Source organism: Falco cherrug, chromosome 8 (assembly GCF_023634085.1).
Source record: "Falco cherrug isolate bFalChe1 chromosome 8, bFalChe1.pri, whole genome shotgun sequence".
Lineage (NCBI taxonomy): Eukaryota > Metazoa > Chordata > Aves > Falconiformes > Falconidae > Falco > Falco cherrug.
The window spans coordinates 21,402,589-21,427,567 of record NC_073704.1 but is presented as its reverse complement, the minus strand read 5'-3'; the positions used below and the strand labels follow the sequence as shown (position 1 = coordinate 21,427,567).

Here is a 24,979-nt window from a genome sequence, read left to right as displayed (position 1 = left end):
GTCAATAGTAACTAAAACTGTGAAATTTTGATTCTGCCCTGTGAGAGAGAGCATTTCATGGAGCTCTTCATAGCAAAGAAGGATGCTGCCTGGCATTCAACATGCCTCTCCTTGTAGCAGCAGGCCTCCTGTGCTGAACTTGTAGTGGACTTTCCGAAGAGAGCAGCTCTTCTAAAAGCAGTTTTGCATGAGAACTGTTGGTGCACTCAGGTTTTTGGGTTCTTTATCCAGCTCCTTGGCCTACTTAATCAAGGAGATAAAAGGGCATGGTTGAAGGTAGGGAGACAGTGGTTTTCTGTGACAAAACTCTCTTCTAGGAAAGAAACAAAGCACCCTTATATTCTAGGTCAAGAGGCTGATTGTAAGTTTTCCTGAACAGTCAGGACAGGATCATTTAGTCGTACGGTGCTTTTCTTTCAAGACGATAAAGAATTCTTACCTTCAATTGTAACATAACATAAAATTGGTTCTGTTTTGGTTAGCCCCCTGCCCTGAAACCAGTACCACTGTCATGTGAACAAAGCTACCTCAAGTGCTATTGCTTCAGTACTTTGAAGCTAGTCATTAGCCTCGAATGTTTCTGTGTGCACCTAGGAAATGATGAAGTGGACCATTAGAAAATGAGATCTCTAATAAATCTTGTATACAGTAAATATCAAACTAACCATCTGCTGTGTAGCAGCAGATCACTTTCTTAGTACACCCCAAATTTTTAAGATTGTTTGAGCTTCATATTAAAAAAAACCCACCTTTTGTTTTTAGTTACACATTTCATTCACTGTGTCTAAGCATCTTAAAATTACTTCTAAGGTCTCCACATTAACTTTTTCCTTCTAATTATAGTCAGAGTCAGTTACAAGCAAATAACAGTTTTAGTAGAGATTGGTATTCATTGCCCTTCATCTCTCTGTGTTCAGAGTTTTCAATATAGTATCTAATGAAATACAAGTTAGATCTCTGTTTTATAGAAGTTTTAAAGAGATTAATGCAAAATTTTAACTAAACAGTTCCATTGGGAATGATTTTTAACACGGGAAAACTCATAGTTCGTTGCATAGGTGTCTTTCTCTTTGAAGCAGCAAGGTTAGTTTCAAGTAACTGTCAATGTTTTAGTTGCAGATAAACTAGAGAAATCATTCTGGATTTTTTTCATCACTACCTCAGTGTGGATGCAATTGGATTTCTCTCCCTCTGTTTAATAACAATTTTCTTATCATTTTTTAGAATCGCCAGATGCTGATATTGCCATGGAGGTAGCTACATCAGAACAGCATGTTTCTGAGGCAATATATGATTGTGTTATTTGTGGACAAAGTGGCCCTTCTACTGAAGACAGACCTACAGGGCTAGTTGTACTATTACAAGCATCCTCAGGTATGAATGTGTGCCTTATTGGACAAGCAGTGTTTCTGCTGCTTTTAATACGTGTTCATAAATGTTTCTCATCCATGTGTCTCATGGAACCTAGAAAGACAGAATCTCCTCTTTTTTGTGGATGGTCCTCCATGAGGCACATGTGTAAGTCTAAGGGTACTGAGAAAGTTTTTAAATGTTTGGGAAAAGAGCAAGGAGTTTAATTTCCTCCTAGTTCCAGTTAGCTTTTCCAAACCCAGCAGTATATAACGGACCTGCACCTGCAGGAAAATAGGTATTGAAAGGAAAAAGAAAAAAAAAAGCCATCAGTGTGTCTGTATGTACCTACATATGTGTGTGTGTGTGTATATATACTTCACATACAAGTGCAAAACTACAACTTCCAGTATTTAGTTTCTTTAATAATCTTTTTTACTGTTTAACATCAACAAAGCACACTGTAGTTACAAACCAGAATTTCCTGATTGTTTTCTTATTTTTTAGCACATTTTATCCATTGCTTTCATTATTGCCGCTTTTTTTCATAGTGTTGGGACAGTGCCGCAATAGCACTGAGCCAAAGAGACTACCAACTACTGAAGAGGAGCAAATATACCCTAGGGATACCTGTGCAACACTGCATGATGTACGGCTTACAACTTTACAGCGATACTTTAAAGATGTAAGTATTTCATATGAACAATACTACCACTTATGAAAAAATTGTGTAATAAGGTAAATCAAATTACAACTTAAGAGTCCTCCTAGTTTCATTTCTACATTTAGTTAACACTTTGTCATGTTGCAAATGTTTCAAAGTGTTTACATGTGATAGGGTCCTTATTTTTAAATAGCATCTGGTTTTCCCCTAGTTATATTTTTGGCATAGACATCCAGTATACCTAAAGGCTATATAGTCATTAAGTATCCATGTACATATTCTCTAGAAGAAGATATTTCACAATCTGGTGTGACCACACCATTGAGATGTGGTTTTGCTCTCTTAAGTATTACTTTCAAAACACCAGTTTTCCTGCAGCTATTCAGAGAACCTGATCAAGGAATTACTCTTAATCAGTTAAAAGTATTTTGGCAGCACAGAGTGAGTGGAAAGAGTTGTTTTAACCTGTAACAGTTTTCTGAGCCACTACAGAGATGGGGAAGATGAGTGGATGGGAAGGAGGGACCAGCAGAAGACTTCACTCTCTTCTGCCGAGTCCTCAACTCTGCACATTACTGAAGCTCAGTTTTACATTAATTGGTGTGTTACTGTCTGTATTGGTATGTTACTACTGTAACAGCAGTTCTGTTAGCTGTTCCAAGCAGTTTTGAAATGCTTCACAAAGCCACATAACACCTTTTCATACTTAATTTTGAGAGCAAATTCTTGTTTTTAATGGGACTTGTACAATTGTAGACCTTTGTGGAAGTGCTGCCTGTGACTTGCCTTGCTAGTGTATAAAACAACTGTATAAGGTAATATATAACTCTTCTCAGAAGTCATTTTGGGGGAGAAGAATACATAACCTATGACACTAAATTAGCTCCGATAGACTAGTCCCAGGTGACATACCAGCTCTTAGGCAGATTTAACTAATCAGCCTTTAGAAGCTTAAATATTGCCTTTAAAGATTAAAAACAGTGGCAATTCTTACTCTGACACAATTGCTAGCTTTCTCACATTCTGTCATCCACAGATAATTGAAATTTGCCAACTGTAACCAAGCTTGCTTATGTAGATTAATTTAGAGTAAATTTCATAATTGTTTTGATACAGTTTTAAAAGTTGGGCAGTGTTTTCAGAAAAGCCACCCTTTCCTGTGGCAAATATGCATTTCCTTGCTAGAAAGTAAAACTTTTAAAGGTGTAAGCAGGAATTATTTCTGAACAAAAGATTTTTTTTTTTTAATTCAGGAAGAATCTGTGGATAAGCTTTTCTTCTTTTGACATTGATGATGTTTGTTTGTTTCACAGTTAATGGTTATTTTTTCCTGCTGAAGTGATAAAAAACATTGAAGCAATACTGTGGCTTTATTTTCACGTTTGCATACTACAAATAGAACAAATTCCAAGCAAAATGTTGCTAAAAAATTTGATCTTACTGAAATGTATATTTCCCATTCTATGCAGTAACACTACCAGAAGATTAGTCTAAAGTACACTGGATTGCAATGAGAAAATGCATCCTTTTTGCAAAAATTCCAGTCCTGATTCAAACATTGGTTGAATTAGCTGTTTTTGCTTTTGAGTTTCCAGGTCACTACTGTGCTGAAAAAAATGTGTCTGCATAGAAGAACTAATCCTTAGATTTCTTTTGGCATAAAAATGGAAACATCTGTTAGTGTCTTGAGTGTCTTTTTCAGCTGAGCTAAGCAATAAGAAGTCCTTTTGTTTATCAGCTGTGTCCTTCCCAATAGGTGTCCTTCCTCTAACAACAGATTTCAGGAGGCAAGTGAATCATTTCACTTAGATGTAAAAATTTTATGTTATGAAACATGGTCTAGCTTATTCTACTAGAAAAAATATTCAAAAGCTACATGCTATATACAGATTGGGCAAAATAGACCAATTCTTTCCAAATTCAGGACAAAAATTCATATAGTAGATTGATAGTTATTTTCAGTATCACATAGTACTCTGTTACCAATAACTTGATATAGGTGTGCTCCATCCCAAGCCTATGACTTGCTTTGGAATCCCCTTGATTTCTGAACTCAAGAGTAATAGAGTAAATCCTTTCTGCAAAGGCTTTGGGTTGTTTTGGTTTTTTTTTTTTTTCTTTTGCAGCTGTTACTAAGTAGCCTCAGTAAATACATGTAATAAGTAATGCTTCTCAGTTTGTCCTGTGGGTCTTATTCAGGTATATCATATGACCTTACTAATAGTGCAGTCTACTAAATTATGCAGGAGCCAGCAGAAGAAAAAGAAAGTTTTTTTTGTTCTATGGCCTGAGGGGGTCATACCGCATTATGAATGACGGGTTGAGGCAATGTAAAAAGGAGCATGTCTTGTAGTTAGAATTTGTAATTTTGTTTTGATTTCATGTTCATATGCAATGAGAATTCAAGAAATTTGATGCTAAGTCATCCTTAGAAAATGCATCTATCAGAGTTTGTTATTGGTGGTACCTTGGTTTTGCATCATGCAATTAAGACCATTTTAGGGTGAGTCTACAATAAAAATTGTTTCCCGATTCTGATAGCCATAAACTCTTTCTGTTCTTTAAATATATAACCAGAATGTACATTTCAATTTTTGTATGATTTTTTTTGTTTACATTTTTATTTTTTCAGAAATGGAAATTTAATAATTAGACTGGCTATATCTAGGTATTCTGCAAGAGAATTTTCTAGAATTCCTTATCATAAGTTTCCCTGTGGAGACTGTTTTTTCATTTCATTATTTTCTGAGAACTACTAGTGAGATAACTTTATTTTCAACATGTGGGCTTTAAATGCAGCCTTTGAATAAGGCCAATGTTTTAAAAAAAATCCTAGTAAAAAACCTCAATTCACTAAACAAGTATTTGTTCTCTTTTCCTTTCATGATGTGTTATATATTATATTGTTCAACAACTCATTAGAAACCCTAAGTGTTTACGCTGAATTTTAATAACAGATTGGGGTTTAATTATATAACTGTGATCTTGTTATTTTGGTTATATACAAAACTGAATGAAATGTATAAGGGGAATATACTGCTCCAGTACATGGGATAACTTGTACTATTGGAACAGATGGTAGAATTAGAGCAGTCTTTATGCTGTAATACAGGAGGTTCTTTAAAGAAGTCATTATCTTAAGTGACAAGAACTTTAGAAGTTTAACTTGAGTGTTTGGCTCTGTTGGTGAGAACAGTTTAATGGCAGCCATGTAAGTTAGCATAAGTAAATACTTTATAATTTTTTTTTTTTATTTCCACAGCATATGTCTTTTAATTATATAGCATGCAAATAAAAAACTACATATTTTTTAAATTTTAAAATAAGTTGTGGTAAATACCTTTATAACTTGATCTATATTGTTCTTTTTTCTTACTGTTTTTGCTTTGGTTTAGAGTTCCTGCCTGCAAGCAGTGTCAATAGGCTGGGAAGGAGGTGTTTATGTACAAACTTGTGGTCACACTTTACACATAGATTGTCACAAATCTTACATGGAGTCTTTACGGGTAAGTAAAACTACAGATCGCCTTTGTTTATTTGGATCTGAACTGTTCTTGGTGAAATCGATTGGATTTATGCTGTTCAATTCTGAGAAATAAAGATTGGGTTTACATGAATGGATAAGATGTTATATTTCAAGAGCTGTAGATACTAAATCTCTTAGGACATCTTGACATTATTAAAAAAAGTACTTTGTTTGTAGTTATTCTGATGTATTATGAAAAATACTTTCCTAAATTAACACTGTTAAAAAAATCACTGGGTTTTGGTTTGCGTTTTTTTGGTGGTTTTTTTTTTTTTTTTTTTTTGTTTGTTTGTATGCGTATTCAGGTTAAGCATTTCTTATACTTTTTCCATTTCTATTTTATGGCTTCCTATTTTGATGTTGAATATGTGTTAGAAGTTACAGAGAAACTGAAGAGAACATGAGGCGAATTTTGAAAGTATAAACTTTTGGTTAATTTTTAATACAAAAATTCAGTTATTTTTATCTTTAGTTATGTATGGTATATGTTATATATATTTATATATGCATGCAGTTAAAAGAAATGATTTAAAATAGTTTAACTCTTGTGAATTATGCATGGGGGTTTTTTCTCCTTGGAAAAATACTGTTGGGAAATTACTGCTATATATGCTTTTAAAATACTAAGTTTGTTAGTCAAGCCTCAGAAATTGTTGGCTAGAAAAGACATCCATTTATTTTCACGTCTTGAGTAAACAGGGTAGTGTTCCATTGACGTTGCTGGCCACCTCCACCCCTCTCAACTTCTTACAGCCCAATTGCAGATCTTTTGAGTGGCACCATAGAATGTTATTACAAACTCAGCAGCAGAAGTCATCAGATTTTAAGCAATCATTTCTTTCTGTGTTATTTAGTGTAATAAAATAAAGACTAAATGATAACTTCTTGTTGCATACGAAATTGCTTTTTTTTATTCAAGATTACTTTATGTGGTATTTTAGTTTTATTTTTTCCTAAGTTTTGTTGATTTGTTTCCATTTTGAGAAAAACTATGTGCAGTGCTTTGTATTTTGAGTATCAGCATTGGTCATACTGTGAAACTTAACTTTAGAGAAATGGGAAAGTGTGCCACCTTTATTGGATCCCATGATTGATTGTTCTTTTCCATATGACTGTAAAGATGCTTTCAGGGGTAATTGTGTCATCAAGATAATTAAGTAAAATCTGGGCTTTCATGGTAGAATCTCTTTTTACAGAATTTTGGAAAAGTAATCTTTTGCATCATAAAGATGCTGAAGTCTCTTTTCTGGTGGATTCTCTCTTAAACTCAAACTGTTACTCCATCTCATTGTATTCTTTCTAGATTATTTAAGTGAACTTTTGATCCTAGCGTGTATTACTACTACCTAGATGAGTGCATAATAATTTTGACTATTTCTGAGCATTCTTGGTAACAGAATAAATTGTGTAGACTTATATTCATCTGGAATGAAACATTTATTGGTACATAAAACAATCAGAGATCAACATCCCAGAAAGGTATGTAAAAGCCTCAGCATTCTGGGCTGATTGCCTAGAGTTTAAGTTATAGTGACTATTAACTTAGCAGTTCTCGCAGGAGTGGGAAACTGTTGAGGCAATTCACAAAGCTGAAGCAAGGTTGCTTGCCAGAAACAGGAGTACCTGGGAGATGTCCTCACTTCCCAAACATATACTTCTGTGTCCATGTTTTGAACCTTCATGATAAAGATGAAATAGTGTTTTTGTCATGCTGCCTTGCAACGGCTACTTGACTAGTTTTTTTCAGCCTGTACTGAGAAGTATCTTCAAATATTTCTCATGGTTGAAAATAAGCTGCCTTTTGATAAATTAAAAAATCTTATCAAGGGAGTATCAAACTTCATGGGAATTGCTAGAAAGAGACAACACATGTGAAATGTTCAAAATAGCCTGTTGAGGTATTTCTAGTTCATGATGGGGACATGAGGAGTACTAAAAATTAGGAAAATTTATTGAGTTGTAGGACTGTAAGACAGTCTCTAGTAGTTAAGATCTTTTTCACTAAAATGGGGAGCTATTCCAATTATTCTTTCTTTACAGTTTTTTTTTTAGACTTAGTTCTTTAGCTATATCCAAAATGTCAAACTAAAAAATTATAATCTTTTGCAAATTTCAGCTACATCTTCTTTATTTTCTTTTAGAATGACCAGGTCCTCCAGGGTTTTTCAGTGGACAAAGGAGAATTTACCTGTCCCCTCTGTAGGCAATTTGCTAACAGTGTTCTTCCTTGTTATCCTGGAAACAACGTGGAAAGAAGCCTTTGGCAAAGTCATAGTAACAAGTGTATGCGAGATCTTGTACAAGAGGTGGAAGATCTTCAAGAACAGCTGGGAACTTTCCCAGTAAGCATCAGTGTAAGGCAGAAAGATCCTTGTTAATTTGCCACTACCTGTCAGTTTTTACTTTATGTTGCATTTCTGAGCTCTTAGAACCTGGGAAACTTCATTTTCTTCTGACATGGAAAACAGCATACTTTTTTTTTTTTTTTTTTAGTATCAAGAGATTTAAAATATTTACAGCACTTACTGCATTACCTACTAATAAACAATTAAAAATCTATGACAAAATGTGATTTATATAACTTTTTATGGAGTACATTGTCACTTCTCTCCATAGTAATTTGCATAGAGTAACGTAATATAAAATTCATTTATAATTTATTTACAATGTAAAACCACCAATATCCTTGTAACTGGAAGCTATTTACAGAATGTTAAAGAACACTTTCAGTATGGATTACTTCTTTTACAGAAAGAGCAGTTTGCAGATGCTTATGTATTACAAAGCTTCGTGAGGTCTTTCTAATAGAATTAATTCTACAATTCAGATTTTGCTAACCTTCCAGTCTTGATGGAGATACTTTGTGTTGTTTTCATGTACTTGTGTAATGCAAATATACTTTAAAATAATGCAAGCAGTGAGGTCCTTAGGAAGGAAGAGAACTTAGGAAATGGACAAAACAGTGATGTTTTCATACTCAGAACAAATCAGAATGACTTTCAGAATATTATAACAGTTATGTGAGACAGAATATTGGCTTTTAATGCATATTGTTTCATAACCTGCAAATGTGTTTTTATAAATATGAAAGTGCTACTCTTTACGATCAGCTACTGCACTTCTTCAGGTAAAATTAACTATAATCTTCTTTTGTATCTTTGTTCATAGTCTGAAACCAATCTCAGTAAAGAAATGGAATCTGTAATGAAAGATATAAAAAGTACCACACAGAAGAAGTATACAGATTATAGTAAGACTCCTGGATCACCTGACAATGATTTTCTGTTTATGTATTCAGTAGCCAGGTGGGTATGTTTTTCTTTTTGTACTTTTTCTTTTGTATTTCTCACTAATGGTATAGTTTACTTCTTTAAAAAAAAAAAAATTCCATCCTCTCCAAGAAGTACTTTTTGAGTACTTAGTACATCAAGGTTGCATTTTCTGATTTTTCGTATGCAGGTATATGCAAGATGTAAAGATGTGCACTTCAGTTGATCTTTAGTATATGCAGCAGCGGCACAAAGCCTAGAGGTCATATTTTTTCTTACACACCTGGTTTTCTTCTTTATTCAAGGATTTGCTTTCCATATGTTAAAATTTTATGTTGAATTTCTTTTTCTACCTTCCTTCCCCAAACTGTCAAATCTCCTCTACTACTAATTAGCAGAATGAGATTATTTCTATATTACTGCCATATTGCTAGTTTTTAAATTACAGGGTGTTTTTAATCTCCCTGTCAGACATTAGTTTTATTTACTTAAATGGATTTCACAGAAGGAGCCTTTTCTATGTCGGCAGCCAGGAATCTCTTTCTGTGTGAATAAGACTTACCAGCACTTCCTCTGTGACGTTTGATTCCAGTTTTATAGCTCTCAGTGTCACAGACACTGTCTCCAGGAAAATAACTGTCCCTCCTTCCATTTATACCATTAAGGTTAAGGTGCTCTGAATGGTTATCTGTTCAGATGTAATGTAATGCAGGGTTTTCCCATAAGAACAAGTTTGTAAGAAGTTTCAAATACTCATTAAGCAAATTTCTAAACTCTGACTTACTGAGGCCTGCAGGGAAGGTGCTGACTGCAGAGAAAGTGCAAGCATAAAAACTGTATCATCCAGTAGCATTTTTTACTGCAGTTTCATAAACTCCAGTTGCTGAGTGTCTAGTATGTAAGTACTGGAAATACTCGAAACTTGGCTTAGCAGGACTGGATAATCAAATCTAAGGCTCAGCTTTTGACAGAAGATTGGACTATCTGATCTCCAAAATTTTCTTCCATCTTAAATTATTTTATAAGTCTATTAAAATAAATATCTGTATTCTTTAAGAGTATCTTAACTGTGCCTTGAGTAAGAAGAACAATTAAATTTGATACATAGCAAGTTAAAAGATTATTCTGTGTTATTTTAAGTGGTATATGCTATACAAGGGTAAGTAATGTTGAGATTTTTAGCAATGTTGTGTTTGGTCAGTACAATTTAATATCCTTCCAAAACCACAAAGAACTCAAAATTCATGTTTCCCATATAAAAGTATGATTGATTACTTGTAACCATAACTTGACATACTATTTATGGTAAAAAAAAAGGTGTTACAATATGTTTCTGGGTGTAATGTTACATAATTTTTAAAATGCTAGCTACACATATTTTAAATATATCTCATATTTTAAATATATCTATAGTTTATTATTTTTGTACTAATACTCTAAGCCCAAGATTTTTGTTTTCGTTCCAAGAGTTAAAAATACCTCAAACCAGAACAGCATTTTATTGCTGCTTGCACTGCTGGAGAGAGGAATCATGACTGACCGCTAAGATGAGGATATGCCACCTGTACTCATTGTGACGTCCTCTTGTTAGGCTAGACTGGTGTCAGCAATTTCCATTTATCCGTGGCTGAAGGTTTTCAGGTGTTGGATTCAGCCTTCTGTATTGTTACTGTAACACATAAGATCACTTATGAGAGGGCCTGGCAGATCAGCTGCAAGATGGTTAGTTTCTTTTGCATTTCAGTTCAGCAAGCCAGATTTAAAGGCTTCTACTACTCGATAGTTGCATAAGAACTATGTTAAAGTTAAAAAAAAATAGTTAAAAAAATTAAACTTTAAAAAATACATTTTAATACAACCGTAAAATTTGTATTTATGGAAATAAATATGTAAGCAACGTGGTCATCTCCCAGACTGTTAAAAGTTTTCTTTGTATGATTTTAGTATGTTTTGTTTAATTTTAAGTACCCAAACAACGGGCTATCCGCAATGCAAATTACAGACTGAAGTAACTTGCTTTCTGGAAATTATTCCTGTAATTCACACTGTTTGTTCCTTACTTCCATCCCATTCTTTTTGAGGTAATGATATCCTTGTGTTCCTTACCAACATTATCTTGGACCATTCCTAGTTTCACGTATTATGAAACATCTCATTGTTTTTGGTCAAGACCATCTACAGCTTTTATTCATTTCTTCCTGTATCTAATGTACAGATAAAGTGGTCAAGATTTTAGGTAGTCCCTGTTTAAAAAAGCATTTGAATGCAATGATATTCTTAATGACTCCATATATTTGCAAGTGAGTTGAACACTCTTAATCATAAGTCATGTTCCATTTTCAATCAGAAAACAACATCATCTGCAGTCTTCTATAAGATGCTGGTTTACAGCTGGAGGCCAGCTTTGAAGTGGATTTCTGCATGCTGGAGTGGGAATACTACTGGTAAAACAAGATGCAGCCACTTGCTGCAGCTTATCCTTTCTGCTTCAGGAAAACAGGAACTCACTTTTCTTACTTCACTTTTGCTTACCCAGATGTCACTGGTAGCAGAGAAGAGAAATTACAAGCAAATTCTATACCACCTAGTGGGACAGCTGGCCCGTCTGTTTTTCTAGCAAAAGAGACACTCGGGGTCTTGGCACCCTGGTTTGCATGCACAGCTGGAAGAGCAGCTCCTTAGCTACTTGCCCCTTTCCTTGCAGTCTTACCTTGTTAAATTTATGCCCCTTTCATATTCATCCCTCTTTGTCTTTGCTGACATTTATGAGATTAGTATAGTGTGTCATTCACAAATCATGTGTGCCTAGCTTTAATCTTAATAGCTCCACATTCATAGCATTGATGCTTGTCAGTTGTGACAGTATCTTCGAGGACCGTTTCTGTATCGCATATCAGTAGGCCTCGTGCTTTTGTTGGCTGTGTAAACAAAGCTTTTGTTCCTGCTGTCAGCTATGCACAGACTAATATAGGAATCTTGTGTTCTTCCAATCTTTGTCTCAGTATCTGGGTGTTTTCATATATATGTTGTATTTGTAAAGTGAAGTGGAAAAAATGGTAGTACTTAACTTTATTCTTCTGTCCTAGTAGGAAGAAGAGGTCCATCCAAATATGTTCTCTTTCTGGAAAGGGCATTACATTTTTACTTCCCCCTACTCTGGCCTGATACGAATTCTGAGAAATAGGCAGTCACCCTCACCACTCCCAATACGTTCCTTTAATGAAAGCCCACAAGAAGGGATGAAGTAGGGATGTTTTTGAATCGGGAGTCTGTACAGCTGAGCAAAATCCATCTTCTCTTTTTTTTTTTTCTGTGAGTGAGGAAGATAAAGCCAGTGTTCTACAAAATTTGTTGCTCCATTGAATGACACACAGATTTCTAGATAGAGGAAACAGTCACTCATATAGATTTTCTTTCTCCCCTTCGTGTTGAAAGGGCTGAGATAGCAAAGGATGCTTTCAGACACCACTCTGTGTTCCACTCTTCTATCAGATGCCCTGTTTTCCTTCACTGATGAGAGAATAGGCACTGAAAGCTCTGCTTTCCTTCAGTAGAAGGTAGATGATACTCGGATCCTCAAGGCAGAAGAGAGCCTGAATTAGGAAGGAGAGGCACTAGTCTCTTTCAGAAATTATCTAGGGCTCTACCTGATGTAGAACATTTTATAAAGGAGAGGTGTTTGGTTTCGCAGAAGATGCTGTCTCTACTGTGCACTTCTATGCCAAAGTTTAGGTACATTTTCTAAGAGATGTCTTAGAGGAAAAGGCTAATACTTACATTTCCAGGAAAGCTGAACGATAAGCTGCTGTCTTTGAAGAGCTGGGGGCAGTGAAGAAGTGTGGGAGGTGAGAGTTGTTATGATATGTGCGATGGAGTATCCAATTCCAGAAATCTCTCCTTACATCCCATATACCAAAAAGTACTATGTAACACCTCATATGTATCAAGAAGAGTGTTTTCAGAATTGTCCCTGTGGTTTGCTTTCTAAAACCGTACATATCCTTTGGAGAAAGGGAAGTTTAAAATTCTAGATCTAGGAAGTTGTTCTTGGGTAGTGCTTTAATTTAAATCCTAATTATTTTGGTTTTAATGGAAGGCTGCCATTAATTTTGTTCTGCAAATTTGTTATCAGATGGTTTGTAGAAATAAAACATACTGGTTTCCTTTCTATTCCCATCATGAACTAGCACATGCTGATCTACAGTTGCTGTTTTGTCCACTAATATGAAATCCCTGTTCCTGCTTCCTTGCTGGTAGATTTTTAGAAGTTCAGTGAGCACTGCAAATCGCTTGAAGAGTGGAAAATTCCCCTGTCACACAGATGCCCTTATCAGCAGCAACCAGATGGAGCTCTGAGCAGGCACATTATCAATGTTAAATTGCCTTTTCTGAGTAGAGAGGATTAAAGCATTCCTTCAGAAATGGGTGGCATAAGCTGCAAACTTAGGGATAGTAATATTCTGAAATGTTACTATTTTAAAAACATATGAAAGTATCTTAACAAACACTGCATATCAAAAATGTATTATTCTTTCAAGCTTATGGAGCTGAAATTCTTAAAAAATAATTTGTTTTGAATAAAATAGTCATCCTGTATTTTCATCTTAAATATATGTGTGTGTTCTTCAGATGTGCCTAAAATTCTAGAATAGATCTTAATAAGTATTGTCTCATTATATTGAACCTAAAATTGATTTTTACTTAAAGAACAAAATACGTTTAGACTGAGCTTTGCAGTTTGGATTAAATTAGCAAAATAGTATTTCAGAATAATAGAATTACATTCCTTTGTTTTAATTACAGAAATGTATGTTGACTTATTAAAACAAGCTCTCAGAGAACATAACATAAATTGTTTGCTCCAAGTCTTGGGGGTAAAAGATAATGCAGTACTGAAACATGCAATTCCAAAATTAAACAAAGCTATCAAACTTGGCCTAAATAATTGGTGCCCAAGTATCAGATTACAGTAATACTAAAAAAGCATCAATGTGACATGCAAAGATTTCGTGACACAACTCCTGTTTCATACTAATGAGCTGCAGTGAATACCAGTGTTTCATTCAGAATTAACCTCCAAGGCTTTTATTAACTAACTTATCTCTAAAGGTCAGTGCTTCCATTATAATTTAGACTGTTTTCATATGTAGTTACTTGATGGCATATCCATTTGTTTGTACTGTCTGTTTGTTTAAAGCAAAACAAAAGCCCTGCCACTAAAGAGAACACTTTTTTATACATGCCTGATTGATTGAAATTTAGTCAATCTGTATATTGTCTTTTCAGGTTTGTACATAAGTTCCCTTATTATCAAGGAGTTGTGTGTGCATATAGAAAAAAGCCTCAGAATTAATTTTTTTTTATTCTTCAATCACAGCTGTAGCAGCTCTCTTAATATAGTACTTGGTTAATATAGTACAAACCACTTAAAATCACATATGGCAATATCTTGATAAAATTTGTTTTATTCTGAGTCATATTTTGGCAGTATCTCACACTAAAGATTAGTTCACAGCCTTCTGTTTAGCGTGCGCTGGGAGTTTGTGGTGACTCTTTCATGTCCGTAGAAGCTTGAATAATGCTGTTCCATTCAATACAATTCATGTATTTCTTGCAGAACAAACTTGGAACTTGAGCTGGTCCATCGAGGAGGCAATTTATGTTCAGGAGGTGCAAGCACAGCTGGGAAAAGGTCATGTTTAAGTAAGTTTTGTGTTATGAAGTGCAGTGTAAATTATTAGAATGTTGAATAAAGTTGTCTACTTTTTTCTAACCTTTTTCTAAATTATGTCAACTTTTTTTCTAAGAACCTTTTCTTCTGCTATAATGAGTCTTTGGGTTTTATTGCAATTTGAAACATTTGAAATCTAATTTGCACAAATTATTCATTAGAGCTGTTTATGTGTTGTGAATGTAATCTATTTAGAAATCAATTGTCATAGTACCCATGTAATATTTTTCAATAATTACCCATTTTTATGAGTAAGACTAGAAGTACTTTGAGGGTAGAGGGTAAAGCAGGAAAGCTTTTGTTTCACCCTGGCTGTTGCTAGTAATAGTAAAGAAATGTGTTTCTTTGAGTGCTAATGTAGCTTATGGCTAGGTCTCCTACTTAGAAATCTGCAGCTACCATGTCCCATGTCTTTAATTTCCCTATTTCTTTCTCTGAGAGTAGAACTCTGCAAATTTTTTTTGGTGGAAGCTAAAATCTTCATTGTTTTGAAACCTTTAATATTTGACAAATAAAACACTTCTGGTTGACAAAAGTGCTTTTTTTTTCCTTAACAAAATCTTTTAATCATTTACTGGACTATAAACTGTTAGGAATGGACATTTTCTTCTGTCAGGAAAAATTGGAATGCTGTTACTACAAATAATTGTTTAAATCAAGCTCATGCAGCAGTAGCAGCAGTTTCAGTATTAAAAAAAGAAAGCTTGGGCCTGCCTCTGCCTTTTGGTACGTGATTTGTGGGCAATGCTTTCCTCATTATTTGAGGTCATGAGTCACTAAAGAAATCCCACCACGTGCTATGCTGTCCGCATCTTCTCTAGGATAAGAGCCTTCTGTTACTGCCAGGAAATATAGTTTAATTGATTTCATTCATGTGCTGTGATTTGTGAAAAGTAGTTTTAAACCCTACTGCACATTGTCTCCCCCAGCGTCATTACTTCCCTTTCCCAGCAGAACAAAGTACCTGAAAAATGCGTGTGTTAAAAGAGCATTGCTAGATTACTGTTTGCAAATTTTAAGTATTTAATAAAATCAAGACTCTACAGATAGTTTTTACTTGGATTATGATACATTTTTAATTGTATGATCATCTAGTAAGATAGACACTTTCTCTCTGAATTTTAGCAACTTACTGAATGTGTTGCCCATTTCACAGACATGCTATACAGAAGGCCGTGATGAGAAGCTTAGGGTGGAGATTTCAGCTTAAAATTGAAATATATTTGAAATATTTAAAGTGAAAAAATGTATAATGACTTTACACATTATGAGAGCGTACCCCTGTTTTCACATGGCTTTACTAGCCGTGCAAGGTATTTATAAGTCTTGACACTGTAAGGTGTAGCAGAATGTGTGTGGGGAAGTGGCCTGTAATCTGTAAGGTCATATTTTTATCTCATTGATAGTTTTTCAAAGTCAGGAGATTTTAGCTTCTGTATGATTTTTTTTTTCTTTAAGATAAAAGTGGAAGGAAATAGGTTCATTACATCTTAAAACACTGTGAAATGTTTGATATCATATCAGTATCAAATTTGTGTTATGTGTACCTATTTAAAAGCTTTAGGGTTGGTTTTTTTTAAATATAATGTTTTTTCTCGTGGTGCTTTATCACCAGCTAAGGTTAGCAAGTGCTGGAAGATTATAACTTAGCAGAGCATGGTTGAGCCACCAGAAGCTGTGCAGCTTCCCTGTTGTACATCTCTGTAGCTCCATTGTTTCTACTTGATCTGTATCAGTTGACATCAAGGGAGGGACTACCTCAAAGTTGGATTTTTTGAAATTTTTTAAGAAAAAAAGAAAGAAAGAAGGAAAAACATTCCACCAGGCTGAGGCCTTGGTGAGTCAGGGAGCTGACACTAAGTGGTTTGTATAATACATTATTTAATTTTTTTCTTATACTTAACCACACCATCCCTTCAACCTCATCTTGCTTAAAGAAGGGCTCTTACATACTTAGGACCTGATTTTAAAAGGAAGCATACCTTTCTCTAACAGCCAGTGAAAAGATCAGTCATGATTTTTAATACATATTTCTCAAGTCTTGAAATGCATGGAGAGTACTGTAATCATTGGAGAAATTTCTTCTGGAATAATTACAAAATTGGAAAGGATACATGGAGAATTGTCTTAATGCTGTATTGTTACCTCAACAAGACGAGACAAACTTTTAAGTCCTGTCTAAATTCATATATCATACTTACCTATTTTTCCAACATTTCTACTATTTTGCCATTAACTCTGTATGTCTCAGAAAATGAACCAATGTTTTCCATTCAATTAAAATAAATTACTGAAACTAAACTTACAGAAAGTTAAAGATACTTCTCGCACTTGAGAATTATGGAAATTGTCTTAATGAGAAGGTTTAAGTAAGATTGCATCAACTATTGCTTTTAAAAATACTTGTCAGTTTACGAAATCTAAAATGTTTATGAAATACATTAATTTTTGGTAGCAGCAAATCCATAATTAAATTATGCATTACTTGTCTGTATAAAGAGTAAAATAGCCCAGTAAGGAAAACTTCATTTTAAGTCCTTGTCTTCAGAATTGTGTATATATTTAGAGAAAAGAATTTTTTTCCCCGTGATGATTCAACTGTTTTCATAAGCACACAAGGGCTTAATCTGAAATTGGTAGAGTATTTCCTATAATTGAAAATTTTGTCGATGATTTATTTTTTACAAAAACATGAAAACTTTTCTTGATAATTTTTTGTTTCTACTTACAATACATTGCATTTTGTTTGTTTACGATAAAATTTTCTGTTCTTTTCTTAAACTGTTCAGTGTTTTGTTTGAGTGTGCTGTAGGTAGTAGTAGTGCTTTTTCCTGTAGCAAATGCATTACTTTTAAGGATTCTAGTGCATATTTCTGATGAAGGGTTAGGGACAGCATTTAGAAACAATGCACTCGCTTTTTCGCACACTTTTGGGTGTAGTGGTAAATTTTCTTATTTATATCTAAATCAGTCATGTTGGTGTTTTTAGTATCTGTCTTGCACCTCAGAAAAATTGAGGGCAGCCTTTAAAGCTTTCAGGTGAAAGGTGCTATGTATATTGATGTGTTGTTGCTTTAAAAAGTATGGAGACATAGATGTTAAATGTTCACACGCTGTTTGTGTTCCATATTGGTGGTACTTCCGTAAAATTGTTATGTAGCAAACTAGTCATATTTAATCTTACATTAAGAGAGACTCATTTTTAGTCTAAGGTAATGGGGTTCTCCTAGAACAGACCTGTACAGTGCTTTCATTTAGTAGTATTATATGTAGTCTTGGACATAAGTTTAAATATGAATAGTGGGAGCGGAATTACTTTTCCATATATAACAAGGTTTGTTTTCACTAAACCGTTACATAATTATATGAGTTTCATTCGTTGCCCCTTTCATATTCTTGCATTTAGACTTTTAAAAATGCAGTTCTTTAGATACGTGTTCTATAATAGATTTTATTATCTTTCCATACTCATTTCTTTTTCCAAGGGGTAATACTGTGTTTAATGTTGCACTGAAAATATACCTTCAGCTTCTTCACTGTCTTATGCAGTGAGAAAGAATGATTTTAAATACTCAGGCCCTATCTAGAACCTGACTGCTGTTTTGTTAGCCTTGCTTGCACAGTATTGAAACTGCTCTTGTTTTTAAACGTCATTCGTGTCAGGTCCAGCAGAAGTAATCTAAAATATAACCCATTTTTGGTTTTCTTACGTATGAGGTAATGATGTGTCTCTCTTCTGATGAAGCGTACCACTCTGTATTAGTCTTGTACCAACTATAAAGTTTGGTGATTAGATATTGCAGAAAACAGGCGACATGGTCCCAGGGGAGCTGTTACAGCAGCAAGCGTCGGGGAACAAATAGGTCAAGAGCTGTTAGTAGATTGTACTATGAGGGCAGCTGCTCTTGGGAAGGAAAATTAAGAATGATTAATGTACCTGTTAGTTTCAGTGATCGAGCCTGTATGAGAAGAATATTGAAGAAAATTTGGCTGTAAAATTGCCATTTTAAGGTTTAAAGTTTTGTATGTGTGTATGAGTGTGTGCTACTGAACAGTATGCAATTAAAGAATGCAAACAGAGTCCTATTTACTTAAAAATCAACTCCTACTTTAAGGACCGTGTTACAGTTTTAGAGTCTATGGCCTTGAAAATTCCCTTGGGTTTAGGGGATAATTCTGTTACATAACAATTGTACAGGTCTTATTTCTCTGTTTTATAAAGTTTAAGAGATCTGATGTTTTGCTTTTTGTTTTCATTGTTTTGTATTTATAGAACAGCTTCAGAAGACAGTATTAATAAAGCTGAATAATTAGAGGACTTTTATATCTCTCTTTAAATTGTATATATGTGTTTGCCATTGTTACTCTGTTAATCTCACAATAGTGGGTGAACAATTGCATGAAATTTAAAAGTTATCTATAAATTCATTTATAATCTAGTCCTTTCTTCCTTTTAACTTTTAAATAGTTCTTTTTTTGTTTCTTTCTGTCTGCTTTCTTTTCTTTTTCCCTTTTTCCCTTTGTGACAAGGATAGGATTAGGGGGTTTTTTAGAACAAAAATGTTCTATCACCTTGTCCTCTGGCTTCACTTTCCCTGTATAGGAGCTACTTATCCTTGCACTTCCCACAGATAGCAGAGTCTGGCATTACATCATCAACTGCATTAATTGGAAAGGACATTAATTTGCAAGTATACATCAAAATATTCAAAACTTGTGTAAGCTCAAATAAAATGTCCAGCACTTTCATAATTTCTGTGATGGTTCTGTTGAGAAGCTGTATTGTTCCACTGGGTTTTTTTGTTTGTTTGTTTTCTCCTCTTGTTCATTTAAAGCCTGTGTTTTGCGTTTGCGTAGATGGCTCAGCAATGTCATCTGTCTTGATTATGACGTTAGTATCAATTTAATCAGTGCTTTTAGTGGTTTTGTGAGCACAGAAAGTCATCTTGATATGAAGCATTTTCTAGGCATTTCGTGCTCCTTCTGTACCAAATTTTTCAGTCCCACTGATAGTAATGGCTGTCTTTATTTTATCAATATGGCCAGTGATACTTGGAACCACTAAGTATGGTTCATTCCTGTAGGAAGAAAAACTTAATTTTTTTAGGAATTGCTCAGCTGCTACTTTCTGTAATCTATTAATGTGAATATGGTTGCAGAGTTTCTTCCTCAGCTCTCTGCAACCACCAAAAATAAAAAGAATAAAAATAGTTTTCAGGAATGCTTTTTGCCTTGATACAGTGGGTTTGTGTGATTGGTTGGTTTGGGCTTTTTGGTTTGGATTTGTGGGGTTTTGCAGTTTTTTTGTTCTTTAGTTAAGAGCTGGCAGTCTGCAGATCTTTAGTGCTATCTATTCATGCTAACTTTAAAAAACAGTTTTTCTCACCAAAAGTTGATCCTGACTATTTCCTAAAAACCTCAGTGTGCCATTCATACCTAGCATGGGAGAGGCAAAGACAGACACCATTAAAATTCTGTTGCTAAATTGATTTCATACACTGGCAAATTTGGTGTCAAGGATAATTAGCTGCTTCATCAGCAATTAAGGCTTATGATTTTGTAAAATCTATTCATGTATTAATGCTGTAATAGGCTTTTCCTGACCTTCAATTTTTTTTTTTTCTTCACTGATTCTAATCTACTGGACCAGTGATGAATGGGAAGATGCTGTCAGCAGGTCTTTGCAGTTGCTCCGTGGACTATATAAATCTCTATAAGGAGAAAAAAAAAAATCCTCAATCTACTTATTAACAATCAAGACCCATCTGCTTGTATGAAGTGTTTTTTGTTATAATCTACGTTCTTTTTGATAGTCCCAGGAAACTTTGGTAGAAAAAAAAGGGCATAATGTCTCTAGTCTGGTCATCTTCACACAGCAGTTGAAAGAAGGATGTTTTCAGTTCCACTTGCAGTGAACTGCTGTGTCACTGTGTTTTGTGATCTTTTGACATTGTAAATATGAACACTACAGAATGAAAAGAGAGAAGACTGCAAAATAGCAAAGTAGAGATTTTCATGACAGCAGCATGTGTTATTTGCATCCTTTTAAAACGTCAATATGAGACAGGAATAAACATCTAGGCTTTTGCAAGCAAAACAGTCAGCTAATTCCTTAATTTTCTTTGTTGACATTATTACAGCACATTGCTATACATTGTGGAATTAATAACAGAAAAAATCTGGTTTCAACTTTGGCAATTTGAGAGTTTAGTGTACAGTTGAGAACAGCTAAAAGAAAAGAGAAAAAAATGCAGCAGAACTCATGTAGAAATTTGGGATCACTTTGGCAAAGACCAAACCAAGATTACTAGTGAGACCAAAACTTACACCTGCACATAACTTCCTGAATCACTCATTTTTTGTCAGTTCTGTACAGCATTCCTGTAAGTTCTGCTGTTCATCTATCAAATCCTTATCCATTCATCTTTCTGAATTTAGTCATCTTGTGTGCTGTGCATACCACGCTAGACCTGAAAAGAGCTGTGAAATCACCTTTATAGACTCCTGTTTTATGTACTTTGGCATGGCAGTACATTTTTAAGACCTTTGTCAACATCTGCAAAATCAGTGTGCATTAATACTAAAAATAATAAAGAATCAGCAGCCAGGTGCTAGTGCAAGCAGTGTGGATATGTAAACAAAATACCCATTATCTTTGGGTTTTATGAGAGGAGCAGCATGAGAACACTTCCTTTTCCAGCTTCAGTCCCAGTGGAAAAACAGGGTCTTATCCTTTGAGCTGCTCTTTTGAAAGTACTGATTCTAACTGAGTCGGTTGCTCCTCGCTCACCACAGGGTAACCCTGAGAAATAGAGCTGGTATAGTAACCATTGAAAAGAACGTGCCAAGAGCGGCAGTGTAAGGAAAAATAGATTTATTTTCATAACTCTTAGAAATGGAATTAGGAAGGTTAATATGAATCAAAGATAAAGCTAATGTCTAACAGCTAATCTAGATGATTCTGTTAAGTGTTTTACATAAGCTTTATGTGTGTTCTGTGAAAACAAAGACCGCTTAAGTAAGTTGGAAGAATCGAGACAGCACTGCTTCAACGTAGGTAATATTTGGGTCATATGGACATGTTTTAAAAACAGTAGCAATCTCACCTGCTTAAATGTCTAGATCATGGAATCCTGCCACATCCCTGATGGTTTGCAGCAATCAGTTACATTGTGTATTCAAATTCTGTGATTTTTATATTCAGTTAAAGTGGATGCAGCCAATCTCAAATATGAGGAAGTTATTAGGAGAGGAGGACCATATTCTAATTTTTTCCACTGTGTACTTCTCATATGTTATCAGTAAACCTGTAGTTCTCATTTTGTTGTGACTTCATAATTATCATCCTGTAATTTTGTTACTGCTGTACTTCCTAAAATCAATATTCTTCTACCAGATTTTGTTGAGAATGTTATTTTTGAGACTCTGAGATCCCGTCTTTCCCACTTACAAAGATGGGCAGTCCTGGAGAGAGTTGACCGTAAGATACACTGTGAACGGTGGAGGGGTTTGGGGTGCGGGCTGGGATTACAGCCTGCCCTTAGCCTGCCCTTCCCTTCTTGGCAAGGCTAGCCAGGGTGGGTTTTGTGGGCTGTTGTCATGTTAATGTTTTGCTGCTACTCGCTAAAAAAAAAAAAAATAATTGTATTTTAAAGCTTCTAAGTAGGATGTAAGAAAGTGGGAGGATATTCTGTATTTTTGTGTTTACGTTTTGGAATGATGCGTTCACACAAATACAGGGGGGAAAAGCCTCTGGTATTCGTTTGGCCCAAGGCAGATTTCTGCCAGTCCTCAAGCATAAGAATGTGGTGAAACACCAAGCACAACGCACAGAAGAGTTGCCAGTTCTAGATTTTCTGTACTCTGGTGTTTTCCTTGACTTTCTCCAATGATCCATAATCGTAGTAAATTTGAAGTAAAAGAACTGGAGTCCAAGTGATGTCAAACAGAAAAGTGTTTGTGAAGAAATAAACCTCTATATCTTCCTCTGGCTAGTCCGTAGTTGTTGCTGATTGTTAGAGATCTTCTCAGAACTGCGAGTATGGAAGCACCAGAGAAGTGGGAAGCCTGTGTTAGTGGCTCGGTGGGTGGCAGCCCCATGCAGGGACGCTGTTAGCCCTTGGGTGCCCCAGCTCTGCCACGTTGCCTTGGAGTAGCTTAGGATTTTTAAATCGGTTCATAAAAATCAGTTCATAAAAGGTCATTGTAACTGTATCTTATCACCTACTTCCTAGCTTTACATTTATGTGCTAAACACATTTTCTTGCAAAGGAACAATAGCCGCCTTAAACACAAACAAAATACTGTCTTACAAGACTGCTAAACTTAATTTTTCTGTTCAGATTCAGTCGATGTTAGAATGCATCTTGATTCCATAAATGTTACACATTTGGAGATTGCAAATAAGTTCTCCAGTGCTTGGATTTGATGCTTGCCTGCTTGATTTTGCAGTGGTAAAAGCTCTGGAAAATTGCTGTTAAAGGAACTGAGGGTTAATTAATTATCCTAGGTTATTTTGCCGGGGGGGTTTTGCACAGTTGCCCATTGCTCTTTGAGGCAAGGACCAGTTCAGGAAAAAAATTGACATTCCTTTTAGTAGGGGAGAGGCAAGAGGGAAGGAACAGATACTTTTCATGGGTTTCATTCCAAATAAAAGCATACTGGTTTTTTTTATTATTTTGATGGAATATTAGTATATTTTCAGCGGGTTTATGTTTGCCAGCAAAGCAGTGTTTTGCTAGAATCTCTTGCCAGGAGAAAAGACAACTTATTTTGTCCTCATTGACTGTTTTTATTCAGAAAGCAGGTGACAGCAATCAATTCCAAAGCCATCTACATCTCCAATTATTTTACAAACCCCGGGAGCTAATTACAGCCCTCAGGCTCTGGCAGTCAGCTGACTTCATCATGCGACTTTTTTGGCCATTGCATACCTCTGAGTAATTGTCTATTTATGGAAAATAAATTAATAGCTGCTATTTCTACTTTAAAAAGAGGACCTGTGAGTGAGCGTGTAGGTTGAGGAAGTGGGTTGTAGAGAAAAGGGAGAGAGATTTAAGAGAGTAGGAGGCAAAGGGATCAACTGAAAGAATAAAAGGTGGGGAGGGAAGATGATGGTGAGATATTAAAGGAAAAAGTTAAAATGAAAGGGAGGAAGGAAGCAGGACCCCAGAAAATTGAACAGGAGAAGCAAACATGGCAGCAAATAGCGCGATAGAGTGTGACAGGAGGAAAAAAGTGAGGAAAATCATAGGAAATAATATTTAAAAATATGATTTGGTATAAATCTATGAAGATAAAAAGAGATGCGCTTTTCCCAAACTGGAACTGTATTATAAAAGAAAGAGAGGTGCAGTCTGAGTCTCTGGTAGTCCCTGATCTAGTGGAAGGTGTCCCTGCTCATTGCAGGGGGTTGGACCAGATGACCTTTAGAGGTCCCTTCCAACCCCAACCATTCTGTGATTCTGTGCATACCTCTCTAAAAATGCTGTCAGTGTAGATGCTGCCTGCCTTCTTGGCTCGCTTAAGAGGAGAAAGGTTTATCTGTTGCCTTTATTTGTGTTGATTGTGTGATTCTTAGAGACACTAAAACTGCATTTTAGTATGATGCTGCAGTTATCTGCATGAATTAAAAAAAAAAAACATCCTTTGCTCAAAAGGTTCTAGAAGTCTTTTGCAAATGATATTTTTGATACAGTGGATGTACAGAAGGTTTTGAATTGATGAATGTCAGGAAACTTTGCCTACAGGTTGTATAGACAAATCTCTGCCATTATAAAGACTGTTGCTGCTTCAGTGTCATTGTGGTGTGGTCAGAAGTTTGGGTGTGTTTTTCTCTTCCAAAATTTACCTGCAAAATAACCTAATGAAGACAGAAGGAGTAATAACTTTTTAAGGATGAAGAGCTGAAGTGATCCCACTGTAAGACAGAATTTCTGGAAACGTCAGATTAATTTCAAGTGTTGTGCACAGAACTTACTTGTGAGAGAGAGGAATAAAAGCTGTGTGTTAAAAGCATTACCAGTCTCTGTTTAGAAGAGATATTTAGGAAATCACGGCTTCTGGCATAAACTAGAGAGGGAAGTGAAGTGAGCATGGAACCTTATCAACATAACAGCATATGAAATGGGAGTTTTTTAAAAAACCCTATAACTTAAGTGCATGGAGCAGGTGTTTTATGAGCACTGAAACAACTGAGATCTGGTCGAAGCTTTCTAAACAGCCTTTCTCTGTTTCACAATTTCAGGAGAGAAAAAAATTATTTTTTTTTGTATACACGTATATGTTCTCTGCCTTCTATTGAAATCTTACTTCTCTTCAAAACCTTTTTTTTTTTAAAAAAAAAAATGTATTAAATATGCTTGTTAGGGTGCCAGCTTATGTGGAATGAGATGACAGACTTTTCAGAATCTTGTAAAATAAATGACAGTAACTTAATG

At 35.1% G+C, this 24,979-nt stretch overlaps 1 protein-coding gene across 11 annotated transcripts in view; it reads left to right on the top strand.

The window, feature by feature from the left end:
* Nucleotides 1–24,979, top strand: part of UBR3 (ubiquitin protein ligase E3 component n-recognin 3) — a 117,196-nt gene that overhangs the window by 67,441 nt on the left and 24,776 nt on the right. For 7 of the 11 annotated variants that reach the window (XM_055719044.1, XM_055719043.1, XM_055719035.1 and 4 more), the window contains 6 exons: nucleotides 1,225–1,374; nucleotides 1,902–2,035; nucleotides 5,410–5,520; nucleotides 7,682–7,894; nucleotides 8,709–8,845; nucleotides 14,427–14,512. In XM_055719044.1, coding sequence (XP_055575019.1) covers nucleotides 1,225–1,374; nucleotides 1,902–2,035; nucleotides 5,410–5,520; nucleotides 7,682–7,894; nucleotides 8,709–8,845; nucleotides 14,427–14,512 — 831 coding nt within the window. The remainder of the gene's footprint in view (nucleotides 1–1,224; nucleotides 1,375–1,901; nucleotides 2,036–5,409; nucleotides 5,521–7,681; nucleotides 7,895–8,708; nucleotides 8,846–14,426; nucleotides 14,513–24,979) is intronic. The other 4 variants (XM_055719036.1, XM_055719039.1, XM_055719041.1 and 1 more) reach the window with 1 other exon arrangement.